Raw genomic sequence first — 17787 nt, 5'->3', positions numbered from 1 at the left:
TTCCCAGTAAACATTTACCCAGCACTCTGCAGCCCTCCTGGCTGCCCACACTTCCTGATCTGAAAAAGTCCACCGAGAACTGGGCTTTAATTCCCAAGGGCTTTAATTCCCAAGCCGGCACCTGCACCCCACCTGTGAAAAATCCACTGACATTTCTCTCCCCTTTGATCATTTCCAAATGCAATTTCTTTTCTCAAAAACTGATAGGAAATGGCGGGAGGAGGGGCGGAAATACACATACAGGAGAAATTTTCAGCAAACCATACCTTAAAAATATACTAAGGGTGCAGATAATGTGTGCTGTTGCTTTGGTGTTCCTGTTTCAACCGAGAGCGCCACAGTGAAGATGTTTGCCATCTAATGGAGTGAACAAAATCTTCCCATCTCCTAAATGGATGTTGTTGTTTTTCCTCGCCCACCCCCCTTTTTAAAAGCAGTCTCTTTAGACTATTTTTGACCTGTAATTGCCAACATCTGTTCAGGATAATCATCTACAGGAACTACCATGCACGGGGTTGTTTTGCCACCTTCTCTACCTTGCCATGCAGGTCAAAAATGTTAAACACTGAGGCTGAATGAGACCTGTCCATAGATACACCGAGGGCACATTTGCTTGTTTTCCCCATCAATCTACTTTCAGAGAAAACACCGTCCTCCATTTAAGAGATGAAAGCAACTGTAACTAAGCATCTTTAAATGCTGACAAAGGCAACAGGGGCTGCGTGTTTCTTTTGCTAAAAAAAAAAGGCAATGGGAGAGGGAGCCAAAGGTCATGATCTACGGGTATATTCTTCACAATGGAATGAAAAGGAGCCGCATAAAAGCATAGCAGCACCACGCCATTCATATCAGTGGCCCTTGTGCAGAAGAGCATTTTGGCGGAATCGTGCCCACATTCACTCTGCACTGAGCTACCGATTGATTGATTGGTTGGGTCGGAATTAACTCAGATCGAATGATAATGGTGAGGCAGCCCACAACAGATCCTTCAGATTCCTTTATTCCACCCCAAACAAAGCAATGAATGGCATTCGGTTTTAATTTAGCCTGGAGGTCAGCACACTGACAAAAAAATTATTGATCGGCCTTGCAATTTTTTTCTCGTGGTTTTTTTTTTTTCATATGTTGCCATTTACCCCAAGATTTTTACATTATTATTTAAAGAGAGAGTGGGGGGGGGGGAAGAGAAGCAACCCACTCAGATTTAGTCATTTATGTCTAACTAGCCAATCTGAATTTGTTGGACTCCCATTCCCAAATTGTATGAAAACAGGGCTGCGGGGAACTCTGCAAGGCACATTCTCGGCTCATGATTGTCATGGGCTGGGAAATTTCAGAGCCCTGAAGAGCCCCACCAAAAATTGCCGGGAGTGGGGTAAACATATGAAAAAAAAGTATTCTATTGACAGGACCCATTCCCCACACTCATCCATTCCCAGGTCAAGTGCCGTTCATTATTTCAAGCTGTGTCCTACCGACAGCCGTTTTGCTACGGGGAATGGCGCATAAGCTTCTGTGAGTGCACGCAGCCCAAGTGTTTAACCTCAAATTGTTTTTTTCACCTGAAATGACTGAGATTGTTTTCAGCGCGCGAAGAACTCTGAACGTTCGTAAGGCTGATACATTGCCCAGGTCCACAAATTCAGTTATGTATCTGCAAACAAGGGAAAGTCACACACAAGAAGAAGACCATGACAACAACGCCAGCAAAGTAATGACAGCAGAAGAGAGAGAGAAAGAGAAGAGAGAGAGAAAGAAGGGTTTGGGGAGGGACAGGAAAAAAAGTCAATTGTAGCTGAGAGCAGATATGCAAGGATCAGGGCTTCTTACCTGGAATGTACGAAATAGTTTTTAAAGCTCTCAATACCCTGAAATTCCGAAGTGCGGAAATTTTGCCTAGTTTTGTAAATTCTCCTACAAACCTGTTGAATTAAACCACAGTTATTTGGAAATACACAGCAGGGCACATGCAGCTGGAGATTGCATGAACATCGCATTGGCTCATTTAGCTTAGGGTGGTGGGTTTCAAATCTCCTGCCTTCGGGAAGCCCTGCCCCAGCTTATCTTCCCTGGTGCAGAAGCTCTGCGCATTGTGGAAGTTTATGAGATCTGTTTTGGGGCACAGAGTTAGCTTACGTGGCATGCTAGCCAGGGCTCTCAGGCGTCATCATCTGGCATCATGGGTTTAATTTACAACCCACCTTTCTTCTGGGATGGAGCTCAAGACAGAGTACAGAGGGTTCCTAACACGGTCTCCTTTCCAGGCACTGATCAGTCCCAGATAAACATAGTCTTAGCAAGGCTGCTGCACCTTGTGCCATGCACCATTTGCGAAGAGGGCATCCTGGAACTCAACCCAAAATATCCTGCAATAATGCATTGCCGAGCAAGATCAGTATTAGTGGGTGAAGCGTCTTCCTTGCCCACCATTACTGATATTCTCATTGAGGAACCCCTGAGAATGCTCCTAAGGTAGACCATCTCACCATTGGAAAACCACTGACTTGGGGCAAAGACATGAGCCATCATGACTTGGTTTTGGAATCATGGAGTGGCAATCATCTTCCTGAACACAGATGGGTTTTGATGACTGGCTTAGATTTGGTAGGCCAACTGAATGATGCCATTGGTGAGTGCCATGGAACAGGAAGACAGGGGTGGTGTGTGTGTGTGTGTGTGTGTGTGTGTGTGTGTGTACACCTTTGCTGCACAGCGTAATGGAATCCCATCTCTAAGCTGCCTGCAATCAGGCCAGAAGGGGGAGGCAAGGTTGGCAACTATTGAGTTTTTGGGCATGGATCACAAAAAAACAGCCAGGTTTGAATGCTAAGGAGCAGGTAGGCATTAAGAGAAGAAAGCTTTCTTGGAGAAAGCAACGCATCTATCCCAAGCTGAAGGTCAATTCAAGGGGACTGGAAATAGTTAATATTACTGGATGATGATTATGATAATGATGTTATGTTGGTTTTCCCCAACCAGATGCCCTCTAGATGCTCTTGACTACAGCTTCCATCATCCCTGACCACTGACCATGTTGGCTGGGAGCTATAGCCGAAAACATCTGAAGGCTGGTGCAAAAGGATTGCGAGTGTGTGTATGTGTTCTAATAATTGGGAAGTACTGCAAACTCTGCTTTTAGCAGAGTATCGTTCCTACGGCAAGCGACTCTGAGTGGTTTTTTTAAAAATGAGGAATGAGGAAACCTACAACCTCCAAACTTTATAGATCAAGCACTGGGCAGCTGGGTGGAGGCAGAGACTTCAAAGTCAAAAGACGGAACACCCAAGCAGCCTTAATTTACAGCCTCGCAGCTCTATACAAGAGAGCTGAGAGGGATATTGTGGGAAATTCTCATGCAAATTATTCCAGTTTTAATGTGTTTGCCATACAGTTGAATTTATATTTGATATTTTCCTCAACATTAATTATATTGTACTAAATGACTGAGGGGTTTTTTTGGGGGGGGGGGAGAGACAGAAACAAGGTGCAAAACTTTCTTGAATGTGGCAACTTGCAACAAAGTCCTCTAACCGTAATCAGAAACACTTTAATATTCCATTTTCTTTTCTCAAAACTTCCTATTTTCAAATGTAATTCTGGAAACGTTTTGAATTCAAAATGTGAGCTCTAAAATGTAGCTGAGTTATTTCATCTTTAAAGTTGGGCTCTTGAGCAGGAACCTTCCCACTAAGTTGTTAAAATGCATCAGCAGGGAAGCAATTTGGGGTGGGGAGTGGGGGTGTGAGATATTAAAACGAATGAAAGCAAAGCTCAGTGCTGCCTCCATAGGAGCTCTGCCTGGAATGAATACGGACCCAACCAGCCCTTCTCTTCATTGGGGCAGGAGTCAGAACAGACAGACAATGACATCATGAGACTCAGTAACTTAATCTTTCTATTTAAAAAGGACCATTCTGAATGCTTTGTCTGGAAAATGCATTTCCTTAAAACCACAAATACTGTTCATGAATTTGAATCCTGCCAATGCCTCCTCCTGTGGCAGCTTCCAACTGTTTAAAGAAGGGGTGAGAAACCTCTGTGTCTACTCAGATGTTCTGGACTCCAGTTCCCACCAGCCCCAGCCATCATGGCCAATGGTCTGGGATGATGGGAGTTGAGAGTCCAGGTTTCCCACCCCTGATTTAAAGGATAAAAAATAATACAAAACAGAAAAACAAAACACCTTGGCTTAAGATGGATGGGGAGATAAGTAACTTCTATCACACTGTGGGTACGCTCACACATAATACTAAGCCATAGTTTCTTTTAACTATGGATTGTTCAATAAACCACAAGTAGCCTCACAAAAGATCAAATGAGTCACAGATTGTTCTGCCTTGTGTTTCTATTGCTTAGTGAGAATCCTTGGTGGGTGCTCAAGCAAACCATGGCAAAGCAAAGTTGTTGGATTTGGACACAATGCCAAACCAAGTCACAGTTTGTGAGTCAACCACAAACCATAGTTTCATAGTCCAGCCAGGAAACGCCCATGGTCAATTGACTGGGCTGGGTTTCAGACAAGCTACGCTTTGGCTAAGCAAACCATGGCTTAGTGTTGTGTGTGAACCAGACCAGTGTTAAATGGGGTGGGGGCAGGAAAGAGAGAACAGGACAGGGCTCAGTGACCCTTTTAAAATATCTTCTCTATTTAAGTTACATAAGCAAATAAAAGATTAAAAACTAGTAACGCAATATCTCAGTTAGAATGCTTTTGTTTTCACTAATTCCTGCACTTGCAAATGGTCATTGTACTTATCTTAGCTGGAGAACATGAAAGCTTGAACACTGTGTTGTGACATTTTGGTTGGCCTAATCAAGGCATTGCCCTAATGTCTGAGCTTTGCATAGAAATGTCATAGGCAGCATCTCTTATGTTTCATGGCCTTTTGACTACACTGTTTACAACCCATCCTGCTCCTGCCCCTGCCCCCTAATACTCATATATTTTTCTACTCTATGCATCTAATGTATTGGGCTCTAGTCTGCGAACTTTTATGGCACCCAAAAACTGATCAGTCTCTACGGTGCCACAAGAACCTTCCTTGCTTTGTCTGGTCTTTGACCGCAATAAAGATTGATTGATTGATTCCTTGCTTTTGTTGCAAAAGACTAACATGGGTATCCCTTTCAGATTCAAAACCAGGTGTGTTTTCCCAATGGGCCAAAATCAGATACATCCCTCCCTTTACCTGTCTCTTTCCCTTTCCAGGGCAAATCCCTCCCATCCCCTTTCTTGCTGGCATTAGCCATGGTTTAGCCCCATGGTGGGGAATCTCAGGCATGGAGCCCAAATGTGGCCCTCCAATCCTCTCTATCTGGCCCTCAGGATTCTCTCCACACCCATCAACATGCCTTCCTTGGGTGCTTTTTGCCTGGCTGGAATATGTCATTGAACTGTGATAATGCTGCTTGCCTGCATTATCAAGCTTTTGACCTTGCAGGGGGACTTTATCTTAACCATGTAAAATTCAGATACCACGTGAAACTCAGCTACCACATTAGCCAAATCCTATCTGATCCACAGCACAGCACACCTTTTTTCGTGTTTGGAGGGCCACTTGCTTGCAAAGAGAGTATTGACTGATAAAAGAAGAGCCAAGAACGTGACAGAGATGTACAAGTGCTGCCATCCACTCATAGTAGCTCACCTTGTCTGTGCAAGGAACATGGTGCACAGAGTTCTTGGTCCTGCTACCAGCAAGAACCATGACACAATGACCTAGACACTCTGATGGAGAGCTCAAAGAGAGCCAGAGCATCCTTCTTCGTGCTGACACTGCATCCCCATCTCTTCCCACTAGATTAACTAGGTGGGAACCAAAGGCCAGAACTGGATGCAACGGAGGATGTGTGGCTGCCACCGAGAGCAGGAGCTCTGCATCTCATCCTCCTCTTCCTCCTGATAACATCTACCAATACCAAACACAGGGAAGGGCCATAGCTCAGTGGAAGAACATCTGCTTTGCATTCAGAAGGTCTTAGGTTCAATCCATTGCCAGGGAGGGCTAGGAATTGGTCCCTGCCCGAAACCCTGGAGAGCAACTGCTAGTCAATGCAGACAGTCCTGTGATAGATGGGTCAGTGGTCTGATGTTCTGCTTTTCCCCTCCTGCAAGGCTTGGGAACTGCTGCTGTTTTCAGTGGCGACCCCAAAAGGAAGGGGGTGCACAAACACAACAGAAATAGGTGCAGCCAAATACGTACAAATATAATTTGCACCATTATTCCCAATGCCTTTCCCCTGAACCCTTTGATAGTGACAGTCTCTCAAAGGTTGCGTGCTTCGTGCTCCTGGTGGGTGGAAACAGAGTCAAAGGTGGGTGGAATCAGAGAAACAAATGCTCCAGATCAGTGTTTCCCAAACTCAGGGCACCATCTGTTTTTGGACTACAACTCCCATCATCCCTAGCTAGCAGGAACAGTGGTCAGGGCACGATGTTTTTGTAGTCCCCAAAACAGCTGGAGATCCCTGAGCTTCGGGGGGAAATGTTCTAGATTGACAACTCTGGAATAAAAACTGACCTGCTTCATTATTCATCATGGCTGCCTCAGATTAGAACCCCCAATCCTACGTAAGCCTACTTAGAAGTAAGTCCCACTGGATTTGACAGGGTCACTCTCAAATAAACATACTGATTGTTGTTGCTGCTGCTGCTGTTTAGTACAACAGACCAATGCAATTAAAGGTAAAGGTAAAGGGACCCCTGACCATTAGGTCCAGTCGTGACCCACTCTGGGGTTGTGGCGCTCATCTCACTTTACTGGCCAAGGGAGCTGGTGTACAGGTTCTGGGTCATGTGGCCAGCATGACTAAGCCGCTACTGGCGAACCAGAGCAGCGCACAGAAACGCCGTTTACCTTCCCGCCGGAGCGGTACCTATTTATCTACTTGCACTTTCAAACTGCTAGGTTGGCAGGAGCAGGGACCGAGCAACGGGAGCTCACCCCGTCATGGGGATTTGAACTGTTGACCTTCTGATCGGCAAGTCCTAGGCTCTGTGGTTTAACCCACGGCGCCACCCGTGTCCCACCAATGCAATTACTATTCTCAAAAGGAAGCAGAGAGCAAATCCCTTTGGGGTGATTTTAGAGTGCAATGCCCACGCAAACACACTAATATATGTCAGAAGCCTACCAATTTGTTCTTAGACAGCCGGGGGGGGGGACTTCTTTTCCCCTCTGATAAGAAAGTAAGACTAGCCTGTTGGGTCAGGCCAATTGCCCCTCTAGTCCAGCATCCTGTTCTTGCAGGAGCCACCCAGATGCGTGTGGGAAACCAGGGAGCAGAACGTGAACACAAGAGAATTCTCCCCTCTTGTGCTTTCCAGGTTTCCATTACTGCCTCTGTCCATGGAGGCACAGCACAGCTTTATCTTACATGAGTTTGTCCATAAGCTATCTAAAGCTGGTGGCCATTGCTGCCTGTTGTGAGAGTGAGTTCCATAGTTTAATGGTTTCCAGCAAAGCGTGTTCCCCTTCATGGAGAGCACGTGTTGCAGTGGGGTCTGACAGGCCACCCCTCTGTTGCTGGGTGGGATCATATAGATGGCCATAGCAGTGATTGGGCTGTTTGAGTTACTGGGGAAATTTTGATGTTGCCAATTTGTGGGATGGACCAAGGGTTTTATATACTGAGCACGCAGAATTGAGCATTCTCTTTCGCTGCGTGCACCGGATCACCCGCCCACCCTCCCTAATTTAGGGCTTTTGCGTTTGACCTTGCCATGCCTGTGATGGGGTCATCTGCTTTTGGGGCAGGGGCCTGGTAGGAATTTTGTCCATTTGGCGGATTGGCTGGTGCCATTTGGTTTTTGCCTACTGCGTAGCAAATCGTCACAACTTGTAAAGTTGTGGTTAGGCATTGGTTAATTTTTTGGTTGGTGGAGGGGATGTGGTTGGCTGTGCCTGCCCCTCCAATGCTGCTGCTGCAAGGGAACTCCATTAAAGGAATCCAGGGGCTTGCCATGCTTTAGTCCGAATCCCTGGCTTCAGCCGTGCAAGCCCCTGGGAGCATGTGGGGGAGAGGTGAGGGTCTGGTGCCCGGCTCCATTTTCTCCCCAATATTGTTTTCCCTTACTGGCTTTCGCTGGAATCCAGAAGTCAGTTCTGTCCCTGGGCGGGGACAGTTTGTCGGAACCAACACCTAAGCAACCACTCACATTTATGTATTTTAATAAAGTTGTGGCCAAAACTATGCCAAAAACCTTAAACAAAAATTCTGTGTGAATTGTGATTTATTTGGGGGTGGCTTGGAGACCTTGACACAGAACTGGTATTTGAAAACATTGCTGCCTTGAACTGTGCAGGAAGACTGCAGCCATCATGACTAGTAGCCAGTGATAGCCCTCTACTCCACGATGGGTCAGATTGCACTGTAAAGGCCTAAGGCCACTGCAATAGGATGCTCCATGCCTTCCCCAATGGTTGCAAACTCAAGACCTCTGGTAACTAAGGAAAACAAGGGCACACTCACTCCCCAGGTTCCCTTGCCTCGCCAAGCTCTCCGTAAACAGGATACGATTGTGGCACCTGCAGCTTTCGCGGCAAGCAGAGAAACCCTTGCAAGTGTGGTGCGTTAGGTTATGAAACCCAATGGGAATTAGAAGCGTTAAGCTTTTATTGGCGCTTAACCATATGCTTGAAAGACCTGCCTAGAGGATAGCCTAACATTTGGAGACGGCAACCCTTCATGTGGGCTTATTAGCACAGTAGGTTTCCATTGTAGCTGCAGCGAAGCTAATGAGGCCTTGCCACCATTTCCTGATGGAGCCAGCGTTTAACTTAACAAATTTATCACCTGATAACAGCCCAATTAATCCAGGCAACCATTAAATGGGATGGGCTATGCAGATCTAAAGGTTTCGTTTATGAAGCTTCCTGGACTGAAGTCCCAGGCAGCTTGTGCTCCTGTAACTGAGAGAGGAAGAAGGCTCCCATAAGAAAGGACAAGAGATGAAAAACCTCTGGCCTGTGGTCTCCCGAGGCCATTTTGGCCAGGAGTCCTGTGTCTTTCCAGCCAGGCACCAGGCACCCAGATTATGGGCATAAGGTGCCATGGGAAAAGTTAATTTCTGAGAGTCAGAATGCTATTTTTTATTTTTACAGAAGGGACTTTATTAAAGAAACAGGAAAAGGCAGGGCCCTTCAGACTTTTAAATAAAACTTGATTTAATTATTTTAACTGTGTTTTGTTTTGGCACACAACCCTAAAGCAGTTGCCAGTGAAGCCAGAGCTCAGGTTATAAAAGCCAATTTCACACTTGCAATAACAGTGGGAGTCAAAGCTTAAGGTACCTCTGCTTAAGTGCTTGCCGGAACTGCAGCCAAGACTTCTTTTTTTTAAAAAAAGGGGGATTGACGAGATTTTTAAACTCAGGCGGAATTGCCTGGTTGTCGTGGCAATGCCCTTTTCTGCGCCATTACTTCCCTTCCCTTTAAAAATGTCTTTCCAGTACAATTACTTTTATTTTTTTCCAAAAATAAAATAAAATGGCAGTGCCTATTGACTGCCCCCACCCCGCCGGCGTGCCTTTACAGCCCTTGTCGCCTGCGATGCCGTAATTTGCTCTTTGCTCTGGATGTTCCTATTTCGGTTCCCTTCGGCCGGCCAACTCAGCAGCTGTCCTGAATAGGAGATCCTTTTTTTTGTTTTCATTTGCAGGGAGCGGGCTTAGGGCTGGATAATTAAGAATTCGCTTTGAACAGAAGACGAGAGCCCAGCCAAGACGTAAGCTAGCACGCTGCCAGGCCAGCCACCGTCCTGCCAAGAGAGCAGGCAGGCAGTCCACCTAATAGGCAAGCCCAGGCAGTTGCCAGAATCTGCCGATTGGCCGGGGGGGTGGGAGAAAGCAACCCAAGACTGCAGCAAAAGGGTTCCAGCCCTGCGGTGCACTCTGGCCCTAATTGGGACAGCAGCCATGTGGGTTTTCCTTCTGCCATGCCAGACTAGAGTCCTCACACAAGGATACTGCCAGGTTCTGCAAAGCACAGACCAACAGGATGCTGACCTTGTGCAAGGCTTTTTTAGAAACAAAAAAACCACAACTGTTGGTGGCAAAACTTGGAAAGAATCAGTAGGGGCGGTACCATGCAAGTCTATCACGCTACCTAGCACATCAGCATAGGTGCATAGGAAGTTGTAACATACCTGACTAATATTTTACAGCCTTTTAAATGTGTCTGTGGGAAAGGGGGGGCATTGTTTTGCTGTATTGTTTTAATTATTTACCTGTTTTTATCCTGTATGTTATTCTGTGAATTTCCCTGAGGTCTTATGGTGAAAGGCGGCATATAAATGAAATTAATAATAATAATAATAATAATAATAATAATAATAATAATAATAATAATAATAATACTGACACATCTCTGATAGTTCCAGCTCAGTACTGTCTAGACTGACTGCAGTGGCTTTCCAGGACTTCCCTTTCAAATGCATTCTTGGGAGGGGGGTCTGGGGGGTGGGGGTTATTGGTTTGTAGGGTTTTTTGTTCTTGTTTTTATACATGCTGGAAGCCACCCAGTCAGATGTAAAGGTAAAGGAACCCCAGACCATTAGGTCCAGTCGTGACCGACTCTGGGGTTGCAGCGCTCATCTCGCTTTATTGGCCGAGGGAGCTGGCGTACAGCTTCCGAGTCATGTGGCTAGTATGACTAAGCCACTTCTGGTGAACCAGAGCAACGCAGGGAAACGCCGTTTACCTTCCCGCCAGAGCGGTACCTATTTATCTACTTGCACTTTGACGTGCTTTCGAACTGCTAGGTTGGCAGGAGCAGGGACAGAGCAACAGGTGCTCATCCCGTCGTGCGGATTCAAACCCCCGACCTTCTGATCAGCAAGCCCTAGGCTCTGTGGTTTAACCCACAGCACCACTTAGATGAGTGGGGTACAAAGAATAAATTGCTGTTGTTGTTCTTATTATGTAGTGAAGCACCCTGAGATCTACAGATTAAGGGCGGTGTGCAAATTCAATAAATAAATAAATAAAATAAACAATAAATTTCAGGCCCCCTGGTCATAGAATTGTAGAGATGGAAAGCACCAAAAAAGTGTCATCTAGTCCAGGAATCTTTTGCCCATCGTGGGACTCAAACCCATGACCCTCAGATTAAGAGTTCCATGCTCTACTGACTGAGCTATCCCACCTGGACGTGTCAGCAATTGCAACGTGGGACCTTCTACGTGCAAAGCAGATGGCTTGCCACTGAGCTATGGCCTTTCCCCCAAGTGATTAAGAAGCTGTGTTATACTGAGTCCAGAATTTGGCCCATCTAGCTCAGTGTATTGTCTACACTGACTGGCAGAAGCTCTCCAGGGTTTCAGACATGGGGTGCCCCAGCGCTACCTGGAGAGGCTGGGGATTGAACCTGGAGGCATGCAAAGCAGATGCTGAAGCCCTGAGCCATGATCCCTCTCCAGCAGCCAGAGGTGGAAAGAACTGGAGGGGAAAGAGGGGGAAGGAGGAAGGGATTCCAGGAGATGGAGGGAGGCAAGGGGAGATGAAGTCCAGGTGGACGGTCTCCTCCCCACAAAGGACCATCTACCATCAGCTGCCCTGTGGGAAAGGATCCCAATGACCTGCCCTACATGTTGATATTGTTTATTGTGGTTTGAAGTGCACTTTGAAGCTGCTTTGGGAGACTCCTGAAAGGTGGGGTATAAAGAGTTCTGATTAATAAATAAAAACTCTGCTGTTGCTTGCCCTGTTTGAAAGGCAAAGTGGGCATTTGATCTTGAAGCTATGCTAGCGGGGGGGGGGGGAACCCCTACAATCTGTTACCAGCAGCAGTTCTAAAGGAGCCTCGCCGCCAAGGGAAATGTCTGTGCAGGCTTTCAGCATGTTCACACAGGTAAAACTACAGGTGTACGCAATGAAGGAAGGAAGAATTTGCTGGAGCCAAGCTGAAATTTCAGCTGTTTGGTCCCAGTTTTGGAGGTGAGGGGAGAAGCATTCGCGATGAAAGTGATGGGCAAAAGATCGTCTGGGGAAATTCTGCTCTACAGAACGTCAACGGGTGGCGTCCCCCAAATGGATATTTTCTGTTGCCCTGTGGAGTGTCCTTCCTTCTGCCGTATATGAAGAAGCAACCACCAGCTGCTTCAGAGGTTTTGTAAGGACATAAGTTTTGACCCAGATTTTTCCTGACCCATAAGACTGAGCCCTGCTTGATGTGTATGAATGCCCTGGTTCTCAATTTTATTGGCTTCCATAAGTTTTATACTGCTAGATTCACAGAACTGTGGAGCTGGAAGGAACCCAAAGGGTCCCTCTTGCAATGCTGGAATGCTGTTTTATCGGTTTTAGGCCGTATTTCTGTTTCAACTGATACAGCACATAGTGAAAACTGCTTAAATTGTCTTTTTCTTCTTCTTCTTTTGAAATATCGAGCAATTAATAAACACTTAATTATAAGTAAGTAAATGAAATGCACCTCTCCTAGTTTGCATTGCAGGGTGTTTTGAGGGCTATTCTGGGATGGGAATGGGAAGCACAACTGGCAAGCTGCCAGTGAGGGGGGTGGGATATTTCTCTCTCTCCTGGAACTCCCCTTGGAATGAATAATGCCAAATTATGACACATGATCATTCCAGAGGCAATAATGGGAATCAAAGTCTGTTATTAGAGATCCTGTATACGCCTCCCTACAGTTCCCAGGATTCTCTGACAAGAGAAAAGCACAAGATTTGTAGGTTTGCTGGAGTTCCCAGATCCTCCACATTTCATGGATCTGCAATTCCCAGGGTTCTCTGCAGAGAGTGGATCCCTATCCTATCCACTTTACGTCTGCGCTACAGACATGTCATTGGTCATGGCCATGCAAAGACAGTTTATAAGCAGGTTGGGAAATGCCTAGAGTCCAGTCAAAGTAGTCGAGACTAGACTCCCTACACTGGACTGTTTCTTATATGAAGAAGGACCTCTATTTGAGGCAGATTTCCCAGGAGCCATAAACTGGGTTGATTAAGTCTTCAACTTATTCTAAATCACTGTTGATGCCATTTTGGTTCTCTTGGTGCAGATGAAAATAACTGCTTTTCTAGGTTCTGGGACTTGCAGCGTGTCCCATGTGTTGGGGCTACTACATCAATAAAAGTGGTTAATAAATTCCATTCCAGCAAGAGCCCTGGCTTGGGTTAAATGGGTGGACATGGGTTGCCTGCACAACCGAGAAAGAACAAAAGAATCCCATATCAGCCTCGTTGCTCCAGGACCGTTAAAGCACGCGAATTTCTTGCTAGGATAGCAGGGAAGTCACGGGGAGTTTATGGGAGCAGGGGAAGAAAACCTCGGTCCTGATCTAGCCAATCGCCTTTTAGGAGAGGAATGAGAAAAATGCTACTTACGCCATGACAATAACAGAAAAATCTAGCCAGTTCCATGGGTCCCGGAGGAAGGTGAATTCCGTCATACAAAATCCTCTCGCCAGAATTTTTATCAATGATTCAAAAGTGTAAATGCCGGTGAAGGTATACCTGCAAAGGAGGGGTTGGGGGGAGTGTTAAAAGGTCCAAGAAAAAGAGAGAGAGAGTGTGTGTGTCAGTAGTTGTGGGGAGAGATAATTAATATATATCCCATTCATCACTCAACAACTGACGACAATCTGCATGTATGAAAAGGGCACTGGGGTCAAAACACCACAAAAGCTTTCATTTAACCATCCAGCGTTGCCTCAAACTCAGTGCATTCCGATGGGTGCAGTTCACCTGTGCTACTGCAAATCATTCAATGATGTACCTGCATGTTCATCTTCCTGAGTTTATTGCTCCGGCCAAAGGCCATGACAAACTCATATTAGGCAACTACATTAATAAAATAATACAGAACATACATCCATAATATAAAAGAGACTTTGCCAAGTCCCTGAGCATTAAAACACAGTTTCCTTGTGCATCTCTGACAGCTCCAATTCTAAAATTATTCCGCCTTTTAAAAGTCTAATTTGCTAACACCCATGGATGTAAGTTACCAGAGACACCAACAAACTCAAATCCATTTTGATTTAAGATTAGATCTCCAAATCGCCACAACAATTTATAGCAATTCCATCTACAGTGGTACCTCGGGTTACATACGCTTCAGGTTACATACGCTTCAGGTTACATACGCTTCAGGTTACAGACTCCGCTAACCCAGAAATAGTGCTTCAGGTTAAGAACTTTGCTTCAGGATGAGAACAGAAATCATGCTCTGGCGGCGCGGCAGCAGCAGGAGGCCCCACTAGCTAAAGTGATGCTTCAGGTTAAGAACAGTTTCAGGTTAAGAGCGGACCTCTGGAACGAATTAAGTACTTAACCCAAGGTACCACTGTATCTCCCTTTTCCTGATTTTTTCTTCCTTTTTTTTTTTTTTGCAACTAGTATCACTCTTTGTGTGATGAAGCTATTATTGTCACTCAAAAGAAACTGTACCATTTCTGCCAGGATGTGCCTGCTAGCTTGGGTGAACAAAGGTTTTGGAAAGTGATCTCTTGGATCTCTATATAAGGGGCAGGCTAACAGATAATGAGTTATGTCTTCCACCTGAGGCTGACCACAAATAAAAAGTCTGTCTACGTACAGGACATTGGTTGTATGTAGCAGCCATCCCAGACTGCAGTGGGCTTCAACTGAAAACACAGCTCAGTAAAGGCATTTCTTAAGGAAACTGGTGAGAGTTTGGTCGAATAACTAGCTCTAAAATGCTCTGTTCTCAAGAACAGATATCAAGGGGGAAATCTGGTGTTTCAAATTAGTTGCAACTAAGAGCCAATCCCTTAGCTGACATTTATTCAATGTCAAAGCAGAGTTCCGGGAAATATTAATAGTGTTAAACATCTTGATAAGCTGATTTCCAGAGTTGGTTATCACCCAATTCTGTATAACACAGTGCAGGGAAACGCTTAACAGGCATTGTAGCAAGTTTTAAAATATACTTTAACTGAGTGCAGTCTGCTCCTGCCTTAATGTGGCTACCCAGATACTGTACAGACAGGAGTGCCTGGAATGCTCTGGTCCATGGGGTCACGAAGAGTCGGACACGACTAAACGACTAAACAACAACAACAGATTCTGTACAAAGAAGAGCTGTTGATGTTCCTGAAAGTAGAGAGTTTAGCTTCCAAAAGAACTTATTCTGCAGTTTCCAAACCTTTAATGGAGTTCAAACCACAGAGCCTATGAGCAAGCACTTTGCTACCAAATATCTTTAAGGCAGGTTCAATCAGCTGCCCTCCTTTATTGTAACAGAACTTTATCAATGCCCCTATGGTTTTCTGTGCTTTGACTTTCACTGCCTCTATATGACACTTCCAAGACATTAAAGAATATGCCCAGGTATCAAAATGAGCGAAATGGTTCTCATGCTCTACCGACTGTAGTTTTCTGATCTAAGCACCATTTATACATAGACCTGTGCCAAAAATCATAACATTGGTCTTAAGAATAATTTATAGAAAGTATGCACTGAACACCTCCAAGAAATTTTTGAGACATAATCAAGAGAGAGGAACACTAAATAATTTGGATACATGAAATATTGAGATCTTCCTGTTCCTAATTACTGGATAGAGTTAAAGTTTGCATTGGCATTGTTTACATGGCACCAAATCATTAATATAAAAGTTTAAAAGAATGGGAGTCAGAAAGCAACCTTGCTTCACTCCTTGTGACATTTTAAAAGCATCAGTCAGACCACCATTTAAACCTACTTTGACCCTCATTTCTGTATGGTTCTTGGGTCAACAGCAGAAGTCTGCAGTCGATGTTAGCAATTTGAAATTTCTCCCACAGTCCGTTTCGATTAATAGAGTCGAATGCAGCAGAAAGATCAATAAAGGCTACATAAAGATTGTTCTTAGTATATTTCCTTATAATACGGTTCAGAGTGAAACAGTGATCAATGGCACTGTGTCCTCCTCTGAATTCCACTTCTTCTTCACGAATAATGTTATTTTTGCAATGGTCTGGTCGTTTTTTGAAGGAGATACCATGCAGGGACACGGGTGGCACTGTGGATTAAACCACAGAGCCTAGGACTTGCCAATCAGAAGGTTGGAGGTTCGAATCCCCACGACGAGGTGAGCTCCCGTTGCTCGGTCCCTGCTCCTGCCAACCTAACAGTTCAAAAGCACAAAAAGTGCAAGTAGATAAATAGGTACTGCTCCGGCGGGAAGGTAAACGGCATTTCTGTGCGCTGCTCTGGTTCGCCAGAAGTGGCTTAGTCATGCTGGCCACATGACCCGGAAGCTGTACGCCGGCTCCCTCGGCCAGTAAAGCAAGATGAGCGCCGCAACCCCAGAGTCGGTCACGACTGGACCTAATGGTCAGCGGTCCCTTTACCTTTTACCTTAGGTGCTACTGGATCATTTCACATTTTGTATCTTATATTTACGTGTTCATCGTTGTAACCGGCCCTGCTATTGTGAAATGGAAGTCAGGATAGAGCGCCGCAACCCCAGAGTCGGTCACGACTGGACCTAATGGTAAGGGGTCCCTTTACCTTTACCTTTACCATGCATATACTGTAGCTTGGAGGAGATGTCTAACAAGCTAACTGGGTGATAGTTTTGTGGATCCTTCCTACCCCCTTTCTTATAAATCGGTGAAATGCCCATTTTCCACCCAGAGGGCATTTGGCCTGTATTGTATATGGTGGTGAATAAGCCAGCCAGGATAGGAACCCACCATTCTAAGGTGGACTCATATCCTCTCCAGGAGCTTTATTTGATTTCTTGCTGGAAATAAGGGCCTTTTATCTCATCACAGGAGACTGGTTCCTATTCAGGTATGTTTGAGAAATCCTTACTTGTGCACATGATTATCCAGCATGTTTGATATAGGCCTGAGGCACAAGAACTGGCAACATGCATAGTAAAGGTAAAGGGACCCCTGACCATTAGGTCCAGTCGTGACCGACTCTGGGGTTGGGGCGCTCATCTCGCTTTACTGGCCGAGGGAGCCGGCGTACAGCTTCCGGGTCATGTGGCCAGCATGACTAAGCCACTTCTGGTGAACCAGAGCAGCGCACGGAAACACCGTTTACCTTCCTGCCAGAGCGGCACCTACAGTGGTACCTCAGGTTAAGTACTTAATTTGTTCTGGAGGTCTGTTCTTAACCTGAAACTGTTCTTAACCTGAAGCACCACTTTAGCTAATGGGGCCTCCTGCTGCCACTGCACTGCCGGAGCCCGATTTCTGTTCTTATCCTGAAGCAAAGTTCTTCACCTGAAACACTATTTCTGGGTTAGCAGAGTCTGTAACCTGAAGCGTATGTAACCTGAAGCGTATGTAACCCGAGGTACCACTGTATTTATCTACTTGCACTTTGACGTGCTTTAGAACTGCTAGGTTGGCAGGAGCAGGGACTGAGCAACGGGAGCTCACCCTGTCGCGGGGATTCGAACTGCCAACCTTCTGATCGGCAAGTCCCAGGCTCAGTGGTTTAACCCACAGCGCCACCCGCATCCCTAGCAACATGCATACTACCCTACTTATTTGGATATCGGAGGTGCCAAGCATGTGCCAAATATGCACCTGTGCATAATTTGCCAGTTGCTTAAGAGGCTCTGGGTTTTGTGTACTTTGCTGTAATGGAAATGAAAAAAGGAGTAAGATTTTGTGGGACGCAGTGAAGATTGCAAAGAACTGTAGCATCCACAGTAAGCCTTTTTAAAAATCTGCTGCTGACAGAGCCATGTGAAGACAGCTGGCTCTCTTCATTTCTCTAGCTTAAATTTTGCATTGTGCTTTAAGTGACTATTTGCATGGGATTTTCCATGTTGTTTTATCTCCAGAGAAGCTTGCCGCAAT

General features: G+C 45.5%; 1 protein-coding gene across 8 annotated transcripts in view; it reads right to left on the bottom strand.

Moving 5' to 3' along the window:
• LOC310689209 (sodium channel protein type 5 subunit alpha-like) overlaps positions 1-17787 on the bottom strand; it is a 308343-nt gene that overhangs the window by 189892 nt on the left and 100664 nt on the right. For all 8 annotated transcript variants that reach the window (XM_083466571.1, XM_083466570.1, XM_083466572.1 and 5 more), the window contains 2 exons: positions 13345-13473; positions 1563-1654 (listed from right to left, as the gene is read on the bottom strand). In XM_083466571.1, coding sequence (XP_083322697.1) covers positions 1563-1654; positions 13345-13473 — 221 coding nt within the window. The remainder of the gene's footprint in view (positions 1-1562; positions 1655-13344; positions 13474-17787) is intronic.

Source organism: Podarcis liolepis (genome assembly GCF_965112155.1).
Source record: "Podarcis liolepis genome assembly, chromosome: 12".
Lineage (NCBI taxonomy): Eukaryota > Metazoa > Chordata > Lepidosauria > Squamata > Lacertidae > Podarcis > Podarcis liolepis.
This window is presented reverse-complemented; position numbering and strand designations above follow the sequence as displayed.